General features: G+C 33.5%; 2 protein-coding genes across 2 annotated transcripts; one reads left to right on the top strand and one right to left on the bottom strand.

The window, feature by feature from the left end:
• Window positions 1–2,507: 2,507 nt before the first annotated feature.
• LOC126882751 (uncharacterized) lies at window positions 2,508–4,442 on the bottom strand. The gene has a single exon (XM_050647743.1). It carries the CDS (start codon window positions 4,440–4,442, stop codon window positions 2,508–2,510), a length of 1,935 nt encoding a protein of 644 aa, XP_050503700.1.
• Window positions 4,443–6,161: 1,719 nt separating this feature from the next.
• Window positions 6,162–25,187, top strand: LOC126882750 (UDP-glycosyltransferase UGT5-like). Its single transcript, XM_050647742.1, has 4 exons — window positions 6,162–6,170; window positions 10,792–10,876; window positions 16,372–16,591; window positions 24,874–25,187. The coding sequence occupies exons 1-4, from the start codon at window positions 6,162–6,164 to the stop codon at window positions 25,145–25,147; spliced, it is 588 nt and encodes a 195-aa protein (XP_050503699.1). The 3' UTR covers window positions 25,148–25,187.
• Window positions 25,188–26,010: the final 823 nt, after the last annotated feature.

Raw genomic sequence — 26,010 nt, 5'->3', positions numbered from 1 at the left:
TTGTGGCAGATGGATTTGGCTGAAATGCGTCCTTATGCGCACCAAAATAAAAATTACAAACTAATACTAGTTGTAATTGATTGTTTTTCAAAATTTGTTTGGACACGTCCTCTAAAGAACAAAACAGGTGAGGAAATTACTCGCGCATTTTCGGATATTCTCGCCCGTACTCAAAGAGTTCCGAAAAACCTACAATCTGATCAGGGAACCGAATTTTACAACAGAAAATTTCAAAATTTAATGAAAAAACACGAAATTAATCATTACAGCACATACACGGTTAAGAAGGCTGCCATTTGTGAAAGAGTTATTAGAACGTTGAAAGCAAAGTTGTACAAGTATTTTAGTTTACATGGATCATACAAATGGCTAGATGCACTACCTACAGTCACTGAGGAATACAACAATACAAAGCACAGTAAAACAGGATACAAGCCATCTCATGTCAACAAATCCAATGAAAAAGCCATTTTAAACAAAAATTATAGTCATTTAAAGATTGCCGGTCCACGGAGATTTAAAGTTGGCGACATTGTACGTATATCAAAGGCAAAACATTTCTTTGAAAAGGCCTACACGCCCAATTGGACTACAGAATTATTTAGAATTGTACAAGTTAAGATAACGAATCCTATAACGTATTTGCTCGAAGACATGCAAGGTACACCGATTAGCGGCGGGTTTTACGAAGAAGAATTACAGAAAACAAAAAATCCCGACATTTACTTGGTTGAAAAAGTACTTAGACGAAAAGGCAATAAAATGTATGTTAAATGGTTAGGATTGGATAGCAAACACAACAGCTGGATTACTAGTTCAGATGTAGTTTAAGGATCTATATTTCGATACGCCGCGTAGACATACATTTTTTAGAAAATGCTGACAATTACACGCAAAGAGTGGGGGATTGAAAAAGTATAAATTCTCTCAGCAACCATCCGTCACATTCAGTTTGAGTTTCTCCAACCGACTTGTGTATTCAGTTGCAACAGCAGTACTATGACTTCTCAAGATAGCGGATACGAAAGTGAAGAGACAATTATCTACGACGCTGAATTAGATCGAGTACTGGAAAAATATGAAGAAGCTGCCAAAGATGAACCATATTATTTATTGGAAACTACCTATCCAATAGGATGTTTTCACATAAAAATTGGCCTATCTCCAGCTCGACAGTTTTCTCCATCCATTATTCTGTACCAACATGGTAAATTTACAAGAATCAGTTTAAACACATTCGAGTGGACTACCCTAATTGAGATGTTTATACAAATTATGGAAGAATTTTTCATACCACCTTTGCCGACCTATGCCGATGAGTATGATCCAATCGAATTTGAGTGTGGTGATTTCTGCAAACTAAGACAATTGGTAATGGAAAATGTAAAGTTCCTGACTATCGAGAAACACGGAATCGAATATTATTTATGTGAAGATGATGTAAGCCAGATCCTGAGAGCAAACATTGATTTAGTGTCTCAACGAGTGTCGTTATTGGACAATTTACAGTTTTTTTCGTATTATAGAAATGTTGTATACTTTATTCAGCAAAATTGTCATAAGAGTAACAGTTTATATAGTCGACTTCACGCTTTAACTGCGTTTTGTGAAATTTCTCCAGATACTTTGTTAAGTCAAGCTTTGAATGAATATGTATGGTATTATAGCAATAAAGTTGTAAATGATTTGGATAGTTGTGAATAAATAATATTAATAAATATGTTGTCTTTTATTTTTACCTAATATAAATAAAACAAACAAAAATTAAGATTAAACAATTTTATTAATAAAAATTACATTATACAATGGATAATATTTTTTATATACAATTTACAAAAACTTTGCGATAAGTGATCTTTTCTTTTTTTTTAAGTAACCATATACTGCGCAAAAAGAAGAAAATTATTTATGCATTGAGCATCTACATTGAAAGGACCAAGTTGTATCAAACAAGACGTGATCAAACGAATTTTGACACCAATTATCTGTTAAATCATACAAATATTTTATTTCATATTCATGATATTCATTCCAATTAAGAACCTGTTCATAACCATAACATTTATTTTTTGATTTAAGTACGTTTCGGAAAAGTTTGAAACAGCTAAAACAAAAGTTTAAAGCAATAGCATCTGCTACAAATGCAGAAAAACAAACACAATACATATTAAGTTCTTTCTCTTTATAATAATTTGACTCACAAAGATGATTTCTTTCTGCTTCGTTTTCACGTTTTGTTTGTTCAAAATCTATTTGATCACATATTTGTATTTTATGCAAATAATCAGTTTCATATAATTTTCGAAAGCGATAAATACTATAATTATTACAAATTTCTACAGTAAGGCTCCACGGCAGTGGTGACATCTCAACAAATTCAGTTATGTTCAAGATATTTTCACAAATAGTTTTTATAGATTGTGTGCGTAATGTTGTTACCATCTTTTCTTTTGCTGTATTTCTGCAACAACAACAACAAATAAATGTTTAGTGATGACACTGCCGTTTTATGTATTATAATGCCCCCACGGAAGCGTATTAAATGATTTTGGTATTAAGTACCGCTTGTCGTCATAAGGACTTAGAGCCGTTTTGGATTGTTCGATGCTAAATACTGAATGTTGATATGACCGAATACATCTTTGGCTTGCGTTTTGAATTTTGAATTCTTTAAGACATTTTTCATAGTCTTCGTACGTAATTTTATTTCGAACGACATTATATTTCACTCCTTTTGCCTTTTTGGTTATTCCCAAATTGCTTACGTCGCTTTCAATTCTCTCTTTGTTTAGTTGTTTTCGTTCCAGGCGTTGTCTTTCTTTTTCCCTCTCCACGTCTGTTATTTGCATTTTAAATGTGTACATTTTTGATCTTAGCCCAATAAAATGTGTAATTATTTTCCCATTTGCCTCATCCTTCATTAATCCAGGGATTTTTTTATTTAATCGTTCTATGTCATATGGGTTATTTTCGGCGTAGTCGGAGGTATCGAATTTGCTTGGATATGCTTTTAAAACCTCTCTATATGCATCTGAACATTGCAGTTCATAAATAAAGCTGTCTGTGTCCATGTACAGCAATGAACAGTTTTCTTCTCCCATCGTTGGAAGCATAAAGTTATAATGAAAATCGTACATACATAATTTGGATATATCAAGGATTGCTGCGCCTATATACAGGGGTTTATTAAAGCATACTTCTGATTTTTTCAGTTCGATAGCCACCAAATTCTCATGAAAGATCGTTCGACTATGAAATCGACTACTTGCAATCAAATTTTTAGCTCCGTACCTTCCATGCCATTTTTTACATAATTTTACGATACGATGACGTCTTATGTTCTCCATTGTCTTACCGAACACAGCATTATTCATTAATTTAAAGAGATTTTTTTCGAAGCTACTTGTGGCTGCTGTTCGTAAGTTGGTATTTAACTCAATATATGGTCGCAGCCACGCAGATTGTTTAAATTTCAACACTCTGTGTATCTTTGTTAAAATTAAACCGTTCTCTAATGCCTGTTTAAGATTTCTATAATGAATAATATATTTTGTTTTGTGATATAAGGTTGGTATTAACTTTGGCAATTTTGAACCGGGCGGAATGCGGTGTTCGGCAGCAAATGGAAAATCTTTGTGTTTATCATGCAATTCGCGTGGATACTCCAAGTCAACTTGGAAAAAATAGCCCTCTTTCGCATCATTTGGTATTGACATAATATCAATATGACCTTCGGGAAGATTAGTGGATTTTGATGCAACACCAAATTTGGTACCATCTTCAATCCATTTGAATCCTCCTATTGGTAAAGCCTCACTCATGGCCCAGCCATACAGATTATTCACGTCTAAATACATGATGTATTTAGAGGGTTGTGTGGGGTCATACGTCGACATGTATTTGTTGTTGGCCTCCGAATACCTGTTGCTGCAAACAGATATTCCGCCTCTTATGGCTTTTTCCATGAACAAAATCATATCCACATCTTTTAGCAATTCTAATTTACATTTTGTGTATCTCAGCATACAATCCCACGTGTATCCTGGCATGGTATAATACCAAGCAGGATCTAGTTTATACGTGTCTCGACATTTTTGTCGAAACTGCTCAAACACATCAGCCAGCAGCAGAATATCTGTTTTCAAATACAAATCGCTGTATTCACCCAAATTTTTACAATTAAATTTATTCCAAACATTCTGCGCATGAGCATACTTCTCTTCACTAATATATTCATTATTTAGCTTATTATAAAAATGCCTAATGTTGGGTAAAGAAGTTTCATCTAATTTTTCCACGCTATCGATATAATCGTAACAAAATACTCCTTTACAAGTTAACAAATTGAATGTATCATCATCTAAATTACTAAATTCTCGTTTTAAAATCTTCTTTTCCGATGTGTCTAAAATTGATGCTAATTCGTCGAGTGAAGCTCCCATAAATCTTAGTGAATCAATAAATCGTAATTTAATTTGATGTTCGTCAGAGTGTAATGTAAATGAAATATATTTTTCTTTATTAATTGGAAGTAGACTCAAGTGCCCATGTTTGCATAAATCAATAATCATAAAATGCGAATCGTAACCACTAAAATTGTGAAAAACCACGGGAACAACAAATAATTTTTTAAAGTTCAAATTACATGCTTGGTGTGCAAATCCACGTACCTCTCCGGTAAAATGGTTGTGATCTACTACAATTGTATCTGTAGCCAAAAAGCGTTTCTCACAAATATGACAAACAGTCGCTCCATTTGTATTAGTCTTTTCGGCTATAGGTATAATTGTTTTCAACTTGGAATTTACAAATTTGGAAATTTCAGCCATTTCTTTTGCAAACCACTCCATGCAATTTTCACCTCTATAGCTCTTAAAATAAGATAAACTGTCATCGTAAGCACATTTAAAATAATAACCTGCACTAAAAGGTACATGTTTCTGATATTTTGCTGTTTTACTCAATTTGACATTGGAATCCGTAAAATTATGTAATTGGCATTCAAAATCGGCATAAACTATAAACGGAGTTGTTTGTTTGTACGTAAAATTGCGAAAACCCACATGATCATATTTAGGAACAGTCATTTTGCATTTATTCATATCCGAACACATTTCTTCATGCTCTGCTAGTTTGATTTCACTGCTAAAGTGGTTTAAACAACGATCGCAAATATATTTTTTACTTTTGCTCTTATTCACTTGTGACTGTACTAATTTTCCCAAATCTTTAATCCAACAATAATGAAAACGTATTTCCGTCTGATCGTCATCTTCTGGAGGAGCATCGTAATCATTTAATTTTGGAAAATATTTATCTTGCACAAGAAGCAAATTAACATGCTTTTCCAACTTTGTTGGTGTCAGTCTGGCAGGTACTACTTCGTAAAATTGTTTGTCCTTAACTATATTTAATTCTAATACGAAAACATTGACTGATATGGCGTTTAGTTTTTCGAATTTTGAAATTTGATTTAATGGCATTGGGCTTTCTAATTTGTCCGTTTGAAAAATAGTAGAATAATGTGGATATTTGGATACTCTTTGAGCATCTTTGTTAGCAGGATACAAAGCACTAACTATTGACCAATAAAAGCATGCTTGATCAAAATTACGAACATTGATACAAGCCTTTTTATTACTAATCTCTTTTGGCAAGTCAATGAAGGACGAACCGTTTCCTATGTCCACTCTATTAATATTAACCTCTAATGAAATTACTTTAGACAGCGCGGCTCCTGAATCTTTTTCTGCAAATTCGGACAGCTTTGTATAAATTTTATCTTTAACATTTTCACGAAACCAAAGATGTAAATCGGTCGATGTATCTATAATAGCATTTTTCGTATTAAAATATTTTAAATCTACACTTTCACTATCACTTGATTTTTTAATGAACTCCCCGCAAAATGCAGTATTGACTTTAAGTATTCTATGTGTTTTCAAAATAATTTTAATTTTGTTGCTAAAAACAGTATAAGCATCCTCTAAAAATTGGCCAATGTCCTTATGAGTTAAATTTACTATTACACCGGTTTTAATTCGACTGGCAAAACACGACATAACATTTTCCCATTTAACTCTATTGCGTAATTTTGAACTAAACCCCATCCCAACATGTTTATTATTGAAATTTAAAATAATTTGTCTAAAATGCTTAAAATGACCTATGTTAGTTTGCAATTTTCTAACTGTTCCAATGGGTAGCTTATTGTTTTTAATAACTTTATTGCATCTCCAAATTTGACTATTTACACGTCTTGTCCACACTTTACGGTCCCTATCAGTGAATTTGTCAAACATTATTTTACGAAGCGTTTTAATAATGTGAAGCAAATCATCAGACTGTTTGATCACTTGTTTATGTTGCATGGCTACTCAAACACAAAAGATACAAGAAAGAACAAGATCACTTACCCTTTTTCCTTTATTCTAATAGCTAGTTGTCTATTATCTCAAATTTTGCTGATGGGCGGTGGTATCCGGTATCGATCAGTCCTCGAAATATAATGGAATACTTCTTAGTTGCAAAGTCAGAGATGAATGGAGTATATACGTTTGTGACTCTATTTGGCAGGAACACAACGTTCTCCTCCAGTTCCAGCAAAACTACTTGGCCAAATTTATTTTTCACCAGCTTGGCGTCTATTACTTTTTGTGGCTCGTTTATTGGTAGTTCGTTTAATTTAATTATTGGTTTACGGTCTGCAACCAAAGAAACGGCATTTATTTTTGTTAAATCCATCTAAAACAATAAGAAACAATTGCTAGAAAACGTGCACAAATCTTACTATTTTCCTATAAATAATAGTTTAGAGAAAACAAAATCCACAGAAGTACGTAACAAAAACAGAGACATTAAAAACAAAAAATCGATAATTTACATTAACAAAATAATGTGATCGTGTAAAAATAAGAAATTGTGAATTGTGAAGACCGACAAAAAATTGGGAACACAGAGAAATAGAAAACAGTAATCCACAAATTATTAAAGAAGAGGAGAAGGGAAATTCTTTGCACGTAAGTATTTTAAAAATACATAGATAAAAGAAACACAAGTATATAGAAGGCCGGCAAAAGAAAATTGGGGAGAGAGTAATAGAAATAGTCCACAATTATTAAAGCACAGTAGACGTGAATTTTTTTTGCACGTAATTATTTTAAACATAGATAAAAGAACCACAAGTACATAATACTAACACAAGAACTTATTTAAAAAATATTTAAGACATGAAACACAAGTACACAACAAATACATACAGAAAAAATATTTAATATGAACAACAAAGATAGCTTACCTTGATTCAGTATTTATCACTGCACTGCGAACTAACTAGCGACACGTTCAGAAACTGTGGTTCGGACACAATTGGTGTACTTTATGCCTGTCGGAAACTCAATGAACTGGCTATCCCCCGATTTCTATTTATATAGTAGGTTAATCTGATGACGCATTAAAATTTACATGTATGTACTTGCAGGATTCTTTGAAACGGCATGTGCATATTATTGCTAGAGTTTGCGGTTTTGATTTCCGTTATTAACGCGTCGGGTAGAATGTGCTGTGTCATAATAATGAAATCGTATACTAAAAAATATAATTGATGCTTTTTTTTTTGCGGTCATTGCCATATTATACATTCTTATTTATTTTGCAATATCAGGTTAAAATGCAATATTAGACATGTGAATATTATTTATATAAGTTGCAGTTTTAATTTCCGTTTTAACGAGTCGTGTAAAATTTGCAAGGTGTTTCTGGCGATGTTGCAAAAAATATAATCGTTGCTTTTTTGCGGTCATTGCCCTACATTCTTACTATTGCAATATCATGTTACAGGTGTAATATGAGATTGGGAATGTGCCTTGCTTCCGCTGACACATTCGTTTTGTGTGACTAATGAAATTCTATTTAATACTTAGTATTAGATGTGAATTTTATGAATAATAAACTCGTATTTAATTTCTTCTTCTTCTTTGTGTCAAGCCATCTGTCAATTCTTCTTCTTTTCGGTGTGTCACTTCTTCTTCTGTTTTCCGGTTTGTCAATTCTTCATTGTGCTGTGCCATTGTTACTTCTTCTTCTTCTTTTCGTTTGTCTTGTTGCTATCAATTCTTCTTCTTTTCGGTTTGTTAATTCTACTTTGGGTCGAGCCATCGTCACTTCTTCTTTTCGTTTGTCACGTCACCTTCTTCTTCTTCTTCTTTTCCGCAGCCGTCAATTCTTCTTCTTTCCGGTTTGTCAATTCTTCTTCATTTTGTTAAGACATTGTCACTTCTTCTTTTAGTTGTCATGTTGCTGTCAATTCTTCTTCTTCTTTTCGTTTGTCATGTCAACTCTTTTTCTTTTCCGCAGCCGTCAATTCTTCTTCTTCTTTCCGGTTTGTCAATTCTTCTTCATTTTGTTAAGCCATTGTCACTTCTTCTGTTAGTTGTCATGTTGCTGTCAATTCTTCTTCTTTTCGTTTGTCATGTCAACTTCTTCTTTTCAGTTTGTCATGTTGCTGTCAATTCTTCCTCTTCTTTTAGTTTGTCATGATGCTGTCAATTCTTCTTCTTATTTATTTCGTTTGTCACGTCATACGTCAAATGTCACGTTCTGTTAGGCACTATACGGAAAAGAAGAAGAATTGACAGTTAATATTGAACGTTGACAGAAGAAGAATTGACAGTTGGCTTCTGTGTCGCCGCCGCTTTCATTTGACACCCCATACGTCAAAATCGGACCAATAGCAACGAAGATATGCTGTAATGCCCTTTTGACACTGCCGCCATCTTTGTTTTTTGTCTCAACTTATTCGTTATCCCCTCCCCGTTCCAACGAGCCCTCTTACGTCACAATCGGACCAATAGAAACGAAGATATGACGTAATACCCTTTTGGCATATTCTGATGCGCACGCCACATACTGCATTCAACCCCCTTTTTCATCCCCTTTCCAACGATACGTCACACGTCATCCTACGTTAAGCCGTTTGGCATTTACGACCGGGGGTTGCTATTTAAGGGTTGCGATTTAGGGGTTGCGCCAGAAACCGCTTTGCCTATCTACTTGAGAATTATCTACTGTAGAAAATTACCGAAAGAATTTTTTTAAATAGATTGTTTCTGTTTAATGGCAACCAGTTTCTTAGTTTTGACAACTGTCACATTCAAGAAAATATCCATAATATACGTATTAAAAAATAATCTTACGAATATCACACGACAGTAAGAATAAATAAGAAAATAATGCTTCATTTTTACTCAAATTTGTTGTCATTGGGCAATAGCCACTCGAGCCCTGCGGGCTCTCGTGTCTATTGCCACACAACAAATTTTCTAAAAACTGTCGCATTATTTTCAATTTATTCTCACTCTCTTGTGATATTATACCCGATAATGTATTTAATAAATAATTGATTTAAGACGTGAACTTAATAAATAGTTATTTATGATATAAGTGTTAAAAGTACACGTTTAAGGCACGCATGTGAAAGTTTGCAGAATGAGCGAAGCGAGTTCTGCTATTCACATGAGTGCCTTAAAAATGTACTTTTTAACACGCATATCATACAATATTCTTTCTACAAACGTAATTACAGGACAATATCTACAAAAACTTTTATTTGAACTTGACTGACATTCCATTTTTATATTTTTTTGATATTACATCAAAATTGCCTATACGGTCAATACGAACTGCAGTGCCATAAAAATTTTAAAGCACTAGTGTAGTGCCTTGAAGTAGCATTTTTAACGCTCGTATGGAGTGCTAAAAATTGCATTTTTAACACGGTTGTAGAAAAAAGTTATTTTTTGTTTATTATTTATGGAAGTTTCAAGCAGAGAATACATCAGGATATATTCTGTGATTCAAGTAATTTGTTGTTAAAGATGTTCAAAATTGTAAGCGTTCCATAGCAACAATATATTATTAAAAAATCACTTTAACACTTTTCCTCTTTTCTCGATTGAGTATTAGTTTTTTGTACATATAAATTATTACAACCACTGAATACATAGTTAGTGAAAAAATTATCAGTAGTAATTGCACAAGAGCTCTGAAATTATTGAATTTTTCCCGAGTGACACTTTGACAATTTTAATTTCACGAGCCGAAGGCGAGTGAAATTATGTCAAAGTGTCACGAGAGCAAAAATTCTATATTAATTTCAGAGGTCGAGTGCAATTTGTTGCGATTATTTCATGAATAAAACTGTTCAAAACCAAAATTTTATTGTAATTTATTTATGTAAGTACCATTAAACACACAGTTTTTATAAATATTTGACGATTGAAAGTCATCACTTTTATAATTTTTAAAACATTAATTGTCATTAATGTCACTGAATGTATTTTTTCGTAGCAACGAAGGGCATCTGACGTAATATACTTAACGACGGGAGATTATCAAAAATTATCGATTTAATTCAGATTTCTGTAGCTTTCTATTGGTCAGAATCTCCTATGAATGAAATAATGATATTTATTAGCTGAATTAATAATTTGCAATTATACAAATAACAGTTGTTATCCAAGAACATTCAAAAGTCATCTCTTTAAAGTTAATGATGACATTGTCAAGTAGAATGACATTTTAGTAATGTTTACATTTTACATGTCCATACCAGTGTGAATTTTACTATACTACACCTAATTTGCCGTGTAAAGACAGAAAAAGTAGGGATAGCCGTAAAATATTTACGAATTATGTACCGATGACCTTAACCATATTGTTTTATGTTGTTCTTGAATAAGTAGTACCTAGAAGTATTGATAGTAATAACAATGTTCAAAATAATATTTGCAGGTTTTCGTAAAATGGCCTAAAGATGTTCCAGGAAAGAATAAGAATATTGAAATCAGACCATGGTTCCCACAACAGGATGTATTAGGTGAGTAAAATCATGGATCAGTCAATATTTTTACTATTTATATTGCAATGTGTCCGTGTCCATGTATGTAACGTAGGAACTCGTTTTCGATGACATAAAAATGAATTATTATACGACGAAGTAAACCTTAAAGAATTGCTGGTCACTGCTGATCAGAGGACTATATCAAAATACTAAGTCTAAAGCTATATAATGAGAATCATTACCAAAATTTTGAAAGACTCGTTTTAATGTAGGTATGTAATACTGCACTGGAATGACCCATTCCAGTGATCAATATAATCCAGTTGACTGGAATGTCGGTCTATTTGTCATTCCAGCGCCACTGTAATAGTGTGAAAGGCCAATCCATTACTTGATTATGATATAATGCTTTGCCACTAAACCCATTGTGTTACCAATCTTACAGCTTTAGAATGATGGGAAGAATGACTGGATTATTAAACTGGAATAATATGAACCAGGCATAATCTTCTTGTTGGATTAAAAATCAACCATACAAAAACGCAAATCATGACAAATCTTGTGTTAAGCGAAAATATTTCAGTAAATGGCATGCCTATTGAAGAAACCACCTCTTATAAGTACTTAGGGCATGAGATACGCATAGGAAGAGATAATCAAACGTGCGAACTAATCCGCCGCATAGGACTCACTTGGGTGGCATTCGGAAAGCTGAGCTATGTCCTTCTGTCCCTAAGTCAGAACTGCCTATGTGTCTCAAAAGAAAAGTTTTTGATCAGGGTGTGTTGCCAGTACTTACCTATGGTGCAGAAACTTTAACAATAACCAAGAAAGTAAGAAATAAAATTTGTGTTACCCAAAGAGCCATGGAACGCTCAATGATAGGCATTTCTCGTCGGGATCGAATTACGAACAGGGAGATAAGACGGAGAACAGGAGTGACGGATGCCATAGAAAGAATTATGACCCTAAAGTGGAACTGGGCTGGACACATAGCTAGAATATCGGATAACAGATGGCCACAGCGAATAATACACTGGAGACCAAGACAAGAAGCATATCGAAGTAGAGGTCGTCCGCCAACCAGATGGCCTGATGACATCAAACGGATCGACAGAAACTGGATGCAGACAGCACAGGACAGAAATGCATGGAGAAGACTGAGGGAGACCTATATCCAGCAGTGGATAGATCCGGGTTGAATGATGATGATGATGATGATGATGATAATCTTCTGCTTCAAGTGCCCTGTCCGTTGGCTATTAACATGGCCATTCTGATCTTGCATACGGCACTTCTAAATAGTTCTACTGATGTGAGCCCGAATCACTTCCGCAGATATTAGAGCTACGAGTGTCTTCTCCTGCCTGGCCCTAGCTTACTGTCTATTTTTCCCTGGACAATCAGTTGCAGTAGACGGTACTTATCGTGTCTCAATAGGTGGCCTAGATATTCAATTTTTTTTTTGTTTAATTGTGGTCACGATTTCATTCTGTTTTCCGATTCTGTGGATTACCTCTATGTTGGTGACATGTTCGGTCCAGGATATACGAAGAATGTGTCGGTACACCCATATTTGGGTGGGAAATGGAAAAACTATATTAAAATTCTTTTTCACGACATACGAGAAGAACCAAGATTGGAAAATAACAACAAAGGGCCAGCAATTCTGAAATCTGAAATTATAGATTCAATTAATCAATTCAAAATAAATAAAAGCCCAGGTCCAGATGGAATATACTCAGAAACGTTAAAATTATTCAGCGAAGAAAATATCGAAACATTTGTCCTTTTATTCAATCGCTTTTATAATACAGGTAAAATACCCCAAGACTGGCTAGAGTCAATATTCATCCCACTACCTAAAAAGCCAAACCCACAACACTGCAATGAGTTCCGTCTGATAAGCCTTATGAGTCATGCAGTAAAAGTCCTATTAAAAATCGTACATAATCGTATCTATAGAAAGTGCGAAACAATCATCGGAGACGATCAGTTTGAATTCAGAGCCGGCATGGGAACGAGAAAAGCACTCGTCAATTTACTAGTTCTCGCCCAAAAATACTACGACCAACAGAGAGATATATTTATATGCTTTATAGACTTCGAAAAAACATTTGATAGAGTAAGACACGACCTACTATTAGAACGTTTGCAAGAAGTCGGTTTAGATGAAAAAGACATCAACTTACTAAAAAACTTGTACTGGAACCAAAACGCCAGAGTTAAGCGCTGGTTTCCTCGAAAGCGGCACCGACAAACTGCGACCGTAGCGCTTTAGGATCGAAGGTTCCACATCCGCAGAAGTAGAAATTACGAGGGGAGTTAGACAAGGATGTGTTCTGTCGCCTCTGCTGTTTAATCTTTACTCCGAGTTTCTATTTAAAGAGGCACTGGAGGACTCCAAGGATGGAGTCAAGGTGATTGGCGTAAATATTAACAGCATCAGATACGCCGATGATACGGTGTTGATTGCGGATTTCGACTTGGGCCTAAACGACTCATCGACAAGATTAACTCGACCTGTGAGCAATTTGGTATGAAAATAAATATTAAAAAACCAAAGTGATGTCAATCCGAAAAAACCAAAACGTACCTCAACCTTGCATAATTAGATTTGCATAGAACAAGTCAACAGATTTAAGTACTTGGGATGTTGGATCGATAGCAGTCTAAATCCTGATCTAGAAATAAGATCGAGAATAGAACAGGCCAGAAAATCTTTAGGAAAAAATCAAAAAACTGCTTTGTGATTCTCGAATAAAACTCGAAATTCGACTACGTTTATCCAAATGCTACGTCTGGTCGACTCTTCTTTATGCAATTAAGACATGAACCCTTAAAACATCAACCGTAAATAAATTGTAGGTCTTTGAAATGTGGATCTACCGGAGAATCCTCAAAATTTCATGGACATCGCATATTTCAAACGAAGAAGTGCTGCATAGAATAGGCAAGGTAAGAGAACTTTTCAACATAGTGAAAGTTAGAAAAACAACATACCTAGGCCACATACTGAGAAATAATAAGTACCAAAATGCTCAACTTATAGTGAAAGGAAAAATCGAAGGAAGGAGAGGACTAGGGAGGAAAAGACTATCGTGGCACAGAAACATCCGACAATGGACAGGGCTAAATTTTGAACAGCTAATAAGAACAGCTAAAGACAGAGAAGAGTTTGCAATTGTAGTAGCTAACCTCCATTGAGGAGACGGCACTTTAAGAAGAAGAAGAACACCCACATTTCGAATGCTTCTAGTTTTTTCGTGAGCGTTTCTGTCAGCGTCCATGCCTCCACACCGCAAGATCGGAAAAATTTAGCATCCTAGACGTAGTCTTAGGAGAAGAGATAAATCTTTGCTTATGAGGAGCTTTTTCATATTGTTAAATGCTGCTCTAGCTCATTCTATTCTCGCCATAATTTCTGTGCCCTGTTCCCATTTTGCATTTACGTTGATGAAAATATGATTCTACATGGTCCACTAGTATGTTGTTTATTCGTAACTGTTGAGCAGGGCCCTGATTCTAATTTAAATTTCGACTCAAAACAAGTCGCAATCAATATATGGCGACGTTGAAATACGACTGTGCTAGCCTTGTGGATTTTAGTTGAACCAACGAAATGATGTCATTAAATAGCGACTTATCGAAATTAATTGCGACTCCAAAAAAGTGGTTGATATTATAATCTTGAGTCGAAATTATTGTGACACGGACATGAATGAATGGCCGAAAGCGAGGTTAGGTTTAGTTTAGGAGATGTGTTTTGTTTGTTTCTTGCAGGGAAAACTAAAGCAAAAGGTATTAATATGGCTGGGTTTTATGGAAATTTGCTGGTTTTGGGGGAATTAGATAGAATAGTATTAAATTAGAAATATAATAATTGAGAATTTCCACAACGTGAATTATCAACACAATGAAAGATGTAAGGTACAGATTATTATCTGGGAAAATTAGTATAAAACAAGGAAAATTATGTACCTACCAGCTATTTTATTGCTGGGCATGCTGGAATCAAATCTTAAGATTTCATATTATAGTAATATAGCTATGCAAAGTCCACAGAAAGTGTGCTATTTGGTTTATAAACAAATTGGCGCTCCGAAATCTTTTTTCAATTATTGCTCTGTATCTCAGAAGATTTTAACGTTAAACCAAAATCACTCACATAAAAATTCACTGTAATTTAATTCTGCACATAGATATTTTCCTCGAAAAATTCGAGTTTTCCAAACAAAATTTTTAATTTTCAACTAAAATTTTAGGGAAGTAATTATTTATTAATAATTAAATAACTTGGTGACATAAATACATAAATCTTTTTTGTTATGAGTGTTTAGAAGATATGAAAATTTGTATGTACAAAGAGGACCGGAATAAAAAGGTAATGATTCAAAGATTGAAATCCTGTTGTTTATAACTCTATCGCCAATACCGGTCAAATTTGACCGGTTACACCTGGAACCACTCCTCGCAATTCAATTTTTTTCTTCGAAAAGGGCACAGAAGCCGTGCCCTTTTCAACAGCGTTAACTTAATTTAATTTAATGTAATATTTTTTAAGCGGTTCTATTTGTTTATAAGCCAAAAATTTGTTTCTTTATAAAATTCCCGAGACCGCTCAAATAGTCCAATTTCAATTCTTTAAAGTACGTTGAATAGTTATACTGTTTTTTTTATACGAAAATCATAGTTATTCTGGTGTATCAAAATCTTTCTGGTTATTATTTCGACCGAAATTTTTTAATTAACATTTTAATTATTGCTAAACTGTTGGTTAGATTGTCGCCGGCCTCCTGATATATAATCTACTATAAAGAATCTTTCATGTCATCATTTTATTTAATTATTGATAAATAATTATTCCCTAAAATTTTAATGAACTAAATTACGGTAAATTTTAATTTGAGTGTTTTTGGTTTAAAGGAAAAATCTTAAGAGTTACAGAGCACTAATTAAAAAAAAGAAGATTTAGGAGTGCTAATTTGTTTAAGTATAAATAAAATAACACACCTTATGCGGACTTGTCATACCCCATATTACTAATATATGCAATCTTAGGATTCGATTTTAGCAATAAAATAGCTGGTAAATAACTTTTCCCAAAAATGGCATTTTTTAGATAATTTTCCCAGACTATCAACAAATGTTGCGGTGGTTGCGTAGCCATTAAGTCCAATAAACCGGAGCGCCAACCCAAATTTTAAGCAGTGTCAAAATGATAACGTTAATATCACTAGTTGTAACTAAAATCGAAATGAATAAGAATCGCTATAAATTGCGACCATCATGGCGGAGTCGGAATTAAATTGCAACCTCGAAATGAATTAGAATCAGGCCCCAGGTTGTTACTTTTTGCTTATCAGCATCTATTTTGTCTTGAAGTTGAGGCTCAGGCCTTATTCATCACTAACTCAATTAACGTTAATAGTATTAATTAGATATAATTAATATGGTCAAAATAGACATGAATACATCAAAATAACACAGATTGTTTTTAAGATATGACTTATTTTTTCTATTTTTTACAGCTCATCCAAATGTGAAGCTGTTTGTCACTCATGGAGGCTTACTAAGTACTTTAGAGACTATATACTACGGTGTTCCAGTATTAACTTTGCCAATATTTGGTGATCAGAAGATGAACGCAGCCAAAGCTAGAGCCGCAGGTTACGGACTATCTTTGACTTTCTCGACGATAACAGAGGAAGCATTAAATAACGCCTTAAAGGAAATATTAACTAATAAAAAGTGAGTAAACATTTGCTGTTTCTTTCATGACATTCACGCCTTCTATTTTGGTTTATTTATCTGATGAAGTAAAGTTTCCGAAAGACTTGTACGATAAAGCATGTGCATGTGTGAAATTATTAATACAACTTCAGAGTATGTGGACTGTATGAGGTATGTTGCTGGTTTAAGTGGGAATTTATCGAAGGATTGTGATAAACAGACAATATTAGAAGTTTATAGAAAGCCTTACCAAAAATCCTGTGTCTATGATCACTGATCGCGTTTTGGTTCTCGCGAACACATACAGTGTGTCCACGATTGGGGTGCCCAAGAGGAGAAACTTTATTTTCAATTTTACCGAAAAATGGCATTCTTAATAAAAAGTTTTGCTTGTTCTAAAACCCCATAAAACGAAATAAAATTCAAGCTTTACAAATCCTGCTTAATTTTGTAGTCAATTTTATGTACCAAGCTACAATGTAGCTTAGTAACTGTCAACTCCGATAAATAATTTGCGAATTGTCATTTTTTTTGACAATGTTAAGCGTTCAAAAAAGAATTTATCTTGTGGTCAATTTTATTGTTAACATTATTGGATTAATAATTATTTAATTATTAAATAATTTGATGTTTCAAGGAGAACTACAAAGTTTGGTTTCATAATCCAAAGAAGCGAAGTGGTTGTTCTCCCAAGTTATTATTGTTACAATTTCGAACTTAGTGCAAAAATTTATAGGGATTTACATAAAATTGACTAAAAAATTAAGCATGATTTGAAAAACTAGAATTTTATTTCGATTTAATGGCTTTTAAAACAAGCAAAACTTTTTATCAGCAATGAAATTTTTCGCTAAATTTGAAAATAAAAAAGTTTTTCGTCTTGGGCACCCCAACCGTGGACACACTGTATATGCCGTCTCACTCGCGGATTAAACTGTTCCGTGCACGAATTTTAATATTCTTAACGGTTATTTTATATCGAATTATTGTCTTATTTTGGGGAAATATGTTGCTAAAGGAAAGCTAACACACCAGAGTGTTACTTGCACTTTTTGCTGCCTTTGTGCATCAGCAGAGAAGAGTTTGAACCCAAAAGGAAGATTCAAATACTTAGATCGATATGTCCTCGGCGAAGAGTGACACCTAATTGAGTATATAAGCACTTCCGTTCCCTTTGCGGGTCAATAGAGATTGATGTACCCATAGATAAATAATATAGTATTACCGGATAGATAGGCAACTCACTGTAAAAATTTGGTTCCTTTCGCCAGTTGCGACCGTAGTGTTAACTAATCACCATTTGGCGGGAAATTCAAATGGACAAGCATTAATTTCATCCGTTCAGCGCCTCTTGCGGGCCCTTTCGTTACTAATTAATATATCTTATTATTTTACAAGAAATAATCTCACCTATATTAAAATAAAATACCAGAACTTACTAAGCTTGTTAAAGTATTTTATTTAAATAATATCTAAGTAATACTCATAAATTATTCGGAATTCTCAAGTTTACAAAATATGTTATTTTTGCTGTCAAATTTAGTAAGGAAAAGGGATATAAAAAAGTTACACCATGTTTTTCTAAATATAGGTACGTGTATTTATTTGTTGTTTCAGATAAAACAGTTATTGTCCTTTTCATGATCATTTTTCAGTGCGTAACAAATGATAGGAAAAAGGGTAAGTCCGTGATAATACACATTTATGACATTTATTCTAACATGACATTTTAGTTAAATCTGACAGTTGTCACATTTTATTTTTAATTTGGAATAAAAACAAATTAAATGTGTTTCTTGCATTTATAAAATGGTATTTTCTTTGATTTGTATAGTCTTATAAATTATACAGATTCTATTTGTAATATTATTATCTAATTAAAAAAAAATATTTTTTTATTATGGCACCATCTATCGACAACTAGAATAACTAGAACAAATGTTATAAAAATGTCACCGACGAAATGTAATCACCGACGTGCCTTTTTTTCTGTCACATACAATTTAATGCTTTAGAAAGAAATCGAAAAACTGTGACGCACTGAAAGATGATCATGAGAAAAAGAATATAAACTAATTACTATTTACCTATGCATTTTTCTAACTTTTCTATAATTTGTACACAACGGTACACTACAATAATAATCCATGTTTAGTTTTTTTATTAACACAACACAAAAGTTCTTTCGTAACTCACACAAAACTACACTTTATAAACGAAGGATAAGGAAAAAACTTAAATTGAAATTACTAAGAATAAATCGTTAAAGACAATACAGTATTTCTCATGATCATCTTTCAGTGCGTCACAGTTTTTCGATTTCTTTCTAACGCATTAAATTGTATGTGACAGAAAAAAGGCACGTCGGTGATTACATTTCGTCGGTGACATTTTTATAACATTTATTCTAGTTATGCTAGTTGTCGATAGATGGCGCCATAATAAAAAAATAATTTTTTTTAATTAGATAATAATATTACAAATATAATCTGTATAATTTATAAGACTATACAAATCAAAGAAAATACCATTTTATAAATGCAAGAAACACATTTGATTTGTTTTTATTTCAAATTGAAAATAAAATGTGGCAATTGTCAGATTTAACTAAAATGTCATGTTAGTATAAATGTCATAAATGTGTATTATCACGGACTTACCCTTTTTCCTATCATTTGTTACGCACTGAAAAATGATCATGAAAAGGACAATACAATAAAAACTGTAAACTAAACTAATGGAAAATTATTTCCACTAACTGTCATTACTTTTGACAGAATTGACAATTGACATTGCCGAGTTCGAGTTAAGCCTCGTTTGATTATTTTATTTGTGACATTCAGATAAGGTGTTAACATAAATGATTGGTTAAAGTCTTCATGAGAGAGATAGGCTGTCATTTCTCTTTATTAGCTGACCGTAGTGAAAGTGATGGGGGAAATTCCCTAGTTTGCTCATATAAGATTCCGGGGCATGGATGTACCCTCAGCGGTGAGAGGCACTCAATAGAAGAATTTCACCCTTCAACGGGTAGTACTAGGAGAGGAAGTTATCTCTCTGGTAATACTATATATTATTTATCTATGGTTATCTCTCTCGCCAAGTATATGTCCACTGTCCAAGCATAATTATCTGTATTGGGTAGGGATGAAAATGGTACTATTCCCCAGGGTTGGCTTAGGAATTATTTAAATTAAAAGAAATTATAATTATGGGTTTCATACAGTAAAAAATATAAGATTATTTTTTGCATGTGAAAAATTGAAATTGTTTTCAGAAATATGCTTTATTGTCATGAAAATTTTTAGAATTTTATAGACAAAGCTTACAAGAATCATAAATAAAAACAATAACAAATACAATTTACTAAAATTATATAAATCGTTAATATAAATAAAACATAATAAAGTGAAATAAAAATCAGTAACAATCTATTGCAAAATTAAAAAAAAAATTGCAAATTGCGTACCTAATCTACCTTAAGAAATTTAATAAGTTAAGAAGATATAAAGATCTTTCTATGAAGATATTTTATTATTGTGTTAAGATCATTATACAGGGTGAGTGGGGAGGCACGCGCCAAACTTTAAGACTGTATAATATGAGTAAAAATAATCAAAAATAACTCATATGTTGTTATTCGATTTTTATTTGTTTTCGAGATACGGGATGTTAAAAGTTTTATTACAAACTGACGATTTATTTATTGCTCTAAAACTGGTTGAGGGGTGCAAATGAAATTTGGTGGGTTTTAAGACATAGTTATTGCGCATGTTTTGACACACAATTAAGAATTTTATATTCACCATTAGCGCGCATATGGGTAATAGTCTGAAATTTTTAAAAACACGTTATAGAAATTGGAGAATTTTCACCTAATATGATAAGATTCTCCCGATTTATTAAAATTCACACTCATCACCGCCGCTACTGTCCTTTGTTGTCTGTCATTCGTTATTCCAACGACTTGGGAAGTCCAAGTCAAGAGAACACCACAAAAAGGAAGCAATTATATTCGCGGTGTGCAAGTACTTGGAAAGGGAAACGAGAAACGACCGTGCGCGAGTCGCGGAGAAATATTGCAACTATCTTAAATAATTCATATTGTCAATTGAAATTGTCAAATTGACGTATATTTCATACCTTCTGTCATTGACTCAGAAAAATTATATATTGCTCCACAATATTGATATGATATGCAATTATTATATAAAGGTAAATTTAATTAATTGTATTTTGCTTGCAGTACTGCATTTTAATAACGGATTTTATTTACTACATACAATTGTTTACGTTTGCTAAACATAACCTGCATCTTATTTTTTTCTTCTTATTATTTTTTTGGACTATGGTCTTGACAATTATCCAGCAACCAGGACTAATATAATTGGCCAATATAATTAAAAGTGCGAATAAAAGTACAGAGCGTAGAAATAGAGGTCGCTTTGCCGAACTTGCACGGTCCCAATAGATAATTTCCTACATAATCACAACTTTAGTCACCAGATACCCACAAAATACCTGTACCTATATACAGTGGCGGATCTAGACATTTACCTTGAGGGGATTTCCAATGAAACACCAACCAAAAGATAAACCCAGCATACATAAAAACCATAAATAAGAACTTATAAGCATTAAGTTCCCTTAATTTTCCTTCACTACTTTAACCGCTTCCAAGTTTTGGTCATTGACAAGATATTATATATTTATACAGAGATATTTATTTATATCGATTTTACAGAGGCATATGACAGTGTAATATGTCAATCTTTACAACGCTTTGAATGAGTTAGGAATTCCAAAAAAACTCATATGCATAATAAATGCGACGTTGGCTAAAATGCTATCAGCAATAAAAATTCAGAAAGACTCGTCAACCTCATTTTAAAATACAAAGGGAGTTAAGGCAGGGAAACGCGCGTGTGTATTAGTTCTTTAAGATAGCCTAATTTAGATAGCAGGGAAATTATATTTAATAGATCTGTCGAAATTCTAGCATATGCTGACAACGTGGACATTATAACCAGAACCAGGGCGAGAATCTTGAACATCCTAGCCAAACTAACTTTTAGTAAAAGCAGCAGAATGAAGAATTACATAATATACATCAAATTGATGCCAATTAACCCCAACACGAGAGTTGGAAATGTTTACGTATACTTAACAAGAATTTATGAACTTGTAATTATATTATCACATTATTTTTTATAAAATCCGGTAATAACTTTTTTCTACGAGCGTGCAAAAATGTCTACTTTCGCGCACGCATTTTAGTTTAGAAAGTTTTACTTTTCCGCACGCGGTTTTTACTTTTCCGCACGCGTATCCACCGTCATGGAAACCAAGATCGTCGTCATGCTAACTAATTATATTGAAAGTTTGGTTTTGACAACATTGTCAAGGAATTAAGTCAACTTTTTAACAATTTTATTATTATCAAATACAAAATATGTAATTTTAATTATATCTATTTATTATTTACAATGTTTATATTGAACGTACAACTGAATCCTACGCTTTTTTCTTCAAATATGCTGTTAACTTAAAATAATCGCCTATATTGACATTTTTTTCAATTTTTAATACTGACTTGAGCATGGTATAGCGGGACCACAAAGTATTTGGTTTGCAGATTTTGGATAGACTCATAAAATAAGCCAAAAACACTTCTTCTTTTAAGCTATTTACACTTTTTTCTTTACACCAACTCATAAAAATATTGTATTCTTTCTTGTACCTGTTTGCTGATTTTTCCGGTAACAAATTAAGATAATTGACAACGTCGAGGATAGATGGAGGTAGTTCTTCGTCACTTGATGCCATCTAAATCACTGAATTATTTTTTAATTCGTAAGTAAAGATAAATTTTAAAGTGTGTGACGTGCTTCTTGACAATAATTGCTTTGTTTGACATCGTTGCTATGCCTTTAAAATATTAAAACCTGTACATAACAGGTATTTAGGCACCGCATTGAATTTAATTCGGTGTTATTAGATCGTCGTCATGCTAACCAATTATATAGAAAGTTTGGTTTTGACAACCTTGCCAAAGATTTAATTTGTGTATGTATTTTTATATTAATTCAATTAATTTGGTCATTTTTAAATGCTCGTAGAAAAAATATTGTTCCTAACTCTTACAGAAAGTCTCTTTTCCGCACTCGACTGCTTGCCGAACTCCGCTTCGCTTCGTTCGGCAAACTGCAATCGCGTGCGGAAAAGTATGACTTTCTGCACTTGTTAGGAAAATAACTATTTATAGCTGATTCGGTATATCTACATAATAAAAAGATATTATGGTAGCTATTTTTTGTTATTCTATTGTATTTAGACCAGGACATTTAGCACAAAATAAATCGATTTTTAAATTCAGCACACAGAAACTTTCAACCTTTTTTATGTTCAGGATGATGTCAAGAAAAAAGTCTACTATAGAAAAATACGTGGAAATGAATATATACATTTTAAAGTCCATAAAATGAACTCAAAAGTGCATAAACATGTCAAAAGAAATGTATTAAGAACCAGATTTAGTTACTCGAGGGTTTTGGGGTCGCTGAAGATGAATACGCCATCAGAACCGACCAACGGAGCACCTGGTGCTCAGGTTCACTGCTAAAGCACGTCAACTGGAGTTTCTACGGTTTTCGGGACCAAATTGATGCAAAAATATTACACGGGTTTTTTGAGGTTGCCGAACAATAATATGCCGTCAGAACCGACCTCCAGTGCACCTGGTGCCTAAAAACCCTCCAAGCTCCAAAAGATAACATGTCTTAGCAGTGACCTTGGGCACCAGGTGGTTCGGACGTCAGTTATGATGGCGTATTCGTATTCGGTGACCCCAAAAACCGACTAGTAATCTATTTGCATGCATTCAGTTCCGAAAATTTTCAGTGCAGAAATCACTTGAAACAACAGAAGATGACGTGTTCCTAGACACCAGGTAGTCTGAGTGTCGTTCTGATGGTATATTAGTTTTAAGGAACCCCAAAAACCCTCCGAGAGAAATCTGTTTGCATCAATTTAATGCCGAATACCCTCAAAACTCCAGAAGATAACGTGCCTTAGCAGTGACACTAGATGCTCCGGGGGTAGGTTCTGATAGCGTATTCGTGTTCAACGACTCCAAAAACCTTCAAGTAATCTGATTGCAGCAATGTAGTGCCGATAAGCCTCGAACCTCCACAGATAACGTAGCTTAGGAACCCCAGGCATCAGGTGCTCCGGATGTCGGTTATGATTGCGTGGTCGTGTTGAGCCATCCCAAAAACCACCGAGCAACAAAATCTGGCCCTTAATATGCATATTTTGACATTGTACAGGATTTATATTAGCATCCAAAAAATATGAGTAATCCATATCGATTTAATTTTTAAAGTCTTAAACAAATGTTATTTACATGTATTGTTTACATTACGTAAATGGGTGACATTGGTTTTGCAATGTGGGCCACTCGTTTTGAAAACACCGAAGTCAGCAATTATGTTACTATTAGTATTTTCACGGTCACATTCAGGTGTAGTCAATCATAACAAAACAATTACGATTTAAAATGAAGTAAAGAAACACAGACTTACAATCATTTAATTTACTTCAACAACCGGTTTCGATCTCTACAATATACAGATTATCTTCAGGTAGGCGTTACAAGTGATTAAATTACGCCGTTACAAGGGATGCTTTGTAAGTTCAACGATAACATGTTTAAACGTCCATCTGAAGATGATCTGTATATTATAGAGATCGAAACCGGTCGTCGAAGTAAATTAAATGATTGTTAGTAAGTCTGTGTTTCTTTACTTCATTTAAAATGAACTCACATATGCAACCCATTCAACATTTCAATTACGATTTATTTATAAATACGGAGAAAGTAAAGAAGAGATTATTCATTATTTAGACATTGACGTGGTTAGATCAGAGACGTTGTCCACCAACTAGTTACTGTCGTATTTAATGTTCCTAAATAAATATATTCTGGTAAAAAGTGTTTTAACAAATCAACCACATCATCGGGGGTAACAACCCCCAGGAGCAAGATAACATGTTTATGCACTTTAAAATGCAATTATGAATTTACACCCATTTTTCTATAGTAGGCTTTTTTCTTGACACCATTCTGAATACAATGCAAACAGTTGCAAATTTCTAGGTGCTGTATTTAAAAATCGGGTTATTTCGGTGTTTTTAGTGCTAAATGACCTGGTCTAATAGCACAAAACCAGTTTTCTGTCAAAATTTGTAATCTTATTAAAATATGTAAAATAATTATTTTATAAATTGTTATATTCCAGGTACACAGAAAACGCCAAATTGAGATCAAGGCTTATGCACGACAGAATTGTCAAACCAATGGACACAGCAGTCTATTGGGTGGAGTATGTAGTGCGAAATAAGGGAGCCCCCCACTTGAGGGTAGGTGCAGTTAATATGCCGTTCTACAAATACTTTTTACTAGATGTGATCGCTCTTTTTGTATTAGCTTTTAGTATTGTACTTACGATAGTATATATGACTTGTAAAATGATTTGTTGTTCTAGGAAAACCAAAAAATCCAAAAAAGAATAATTTGCAAAATGTCAATAAAGACGTTTTTGTTTTTACTAAAGTCTATTAAATTATAAGCACCAATTCTTAGGGGTAGGGTACACCATTACTACGCCATTGTTACGAACTATTAGTTTTAGTGGAGTATTTTAAAAAGTGAAGACTTTGTCCTAATGCTAGCAAAACTAAAGTATTCTCTTTCCATGTCAACAACAAATTGGCTTGGGGAATACGAAATTATACGTTAAGTTACAAGACAAAATACTTTTATATAATAAGTTTCCCAAATATTGGAGTTGGAGCTATACTAGATTTTAACCTTTTCTGCTAAGCTGAAAACAAGAAATAATATCATTCAAAGGAAGGTTTGGTCTTTGATTAAAACTCAAAGACCCGGGTTGGAGTTCTTATCAGATCAGTTTTCCGGCTATAAATAGGGCTTTTCATCGATTGTCATTTGTTTCGAGCTTCTGTCATGTGTCACATAATATTAATATATCTACGTCATACGTCTTTGGTTTGTATTATTGTATATACCAATAACGTATGTCGTAGATATCTTAATATTATGTGACACATGACAGAAGCTCGAAACAAATGACAGTGAATGAAAAGCCCTATAGGTTTGTTCTAGCAAACAGTCAAACTAGTTAAAAACCGTCAGCAAACAGTTGGTCAGTGAGAAAACATAATACAGTCACCAGTGCTATCCCCTCTACTCGCGCTGGTCCACTATTCGCTGATGGTTTCAAACTGTTTGAAACTGATGCTAGAACAAACCTTTCATCTACGCTGTTTTATACATTCGCCGGTGTTCTATGTCCAGCGCACGTGGGTGGTAGTGGTGGGTCTACCCCAAAATCCCGACAGCCAAAATCCCTACG

The sequence above is a fragment of the Diabrotica virgifera genome, chromosome 3 (genome assembly GCF_917563875.1).
Source record: "Diabrotica virgifera virgifera chromosome 3, PGI_DIABVI_V3a".
In the NCBI taxonomy this organism is placed as follows: domain Eukaryota; kingdom Metazoa; phylum Arthropoda; class Insecta; order Coleoptera; family Chrysomelidae; genus Diabrotica; species Diabrotica virgifera.
Note: the sequence above shows the minus strand (reverse complement) of the source record. Positions and strands in the feature narration are given on the sequence as shown.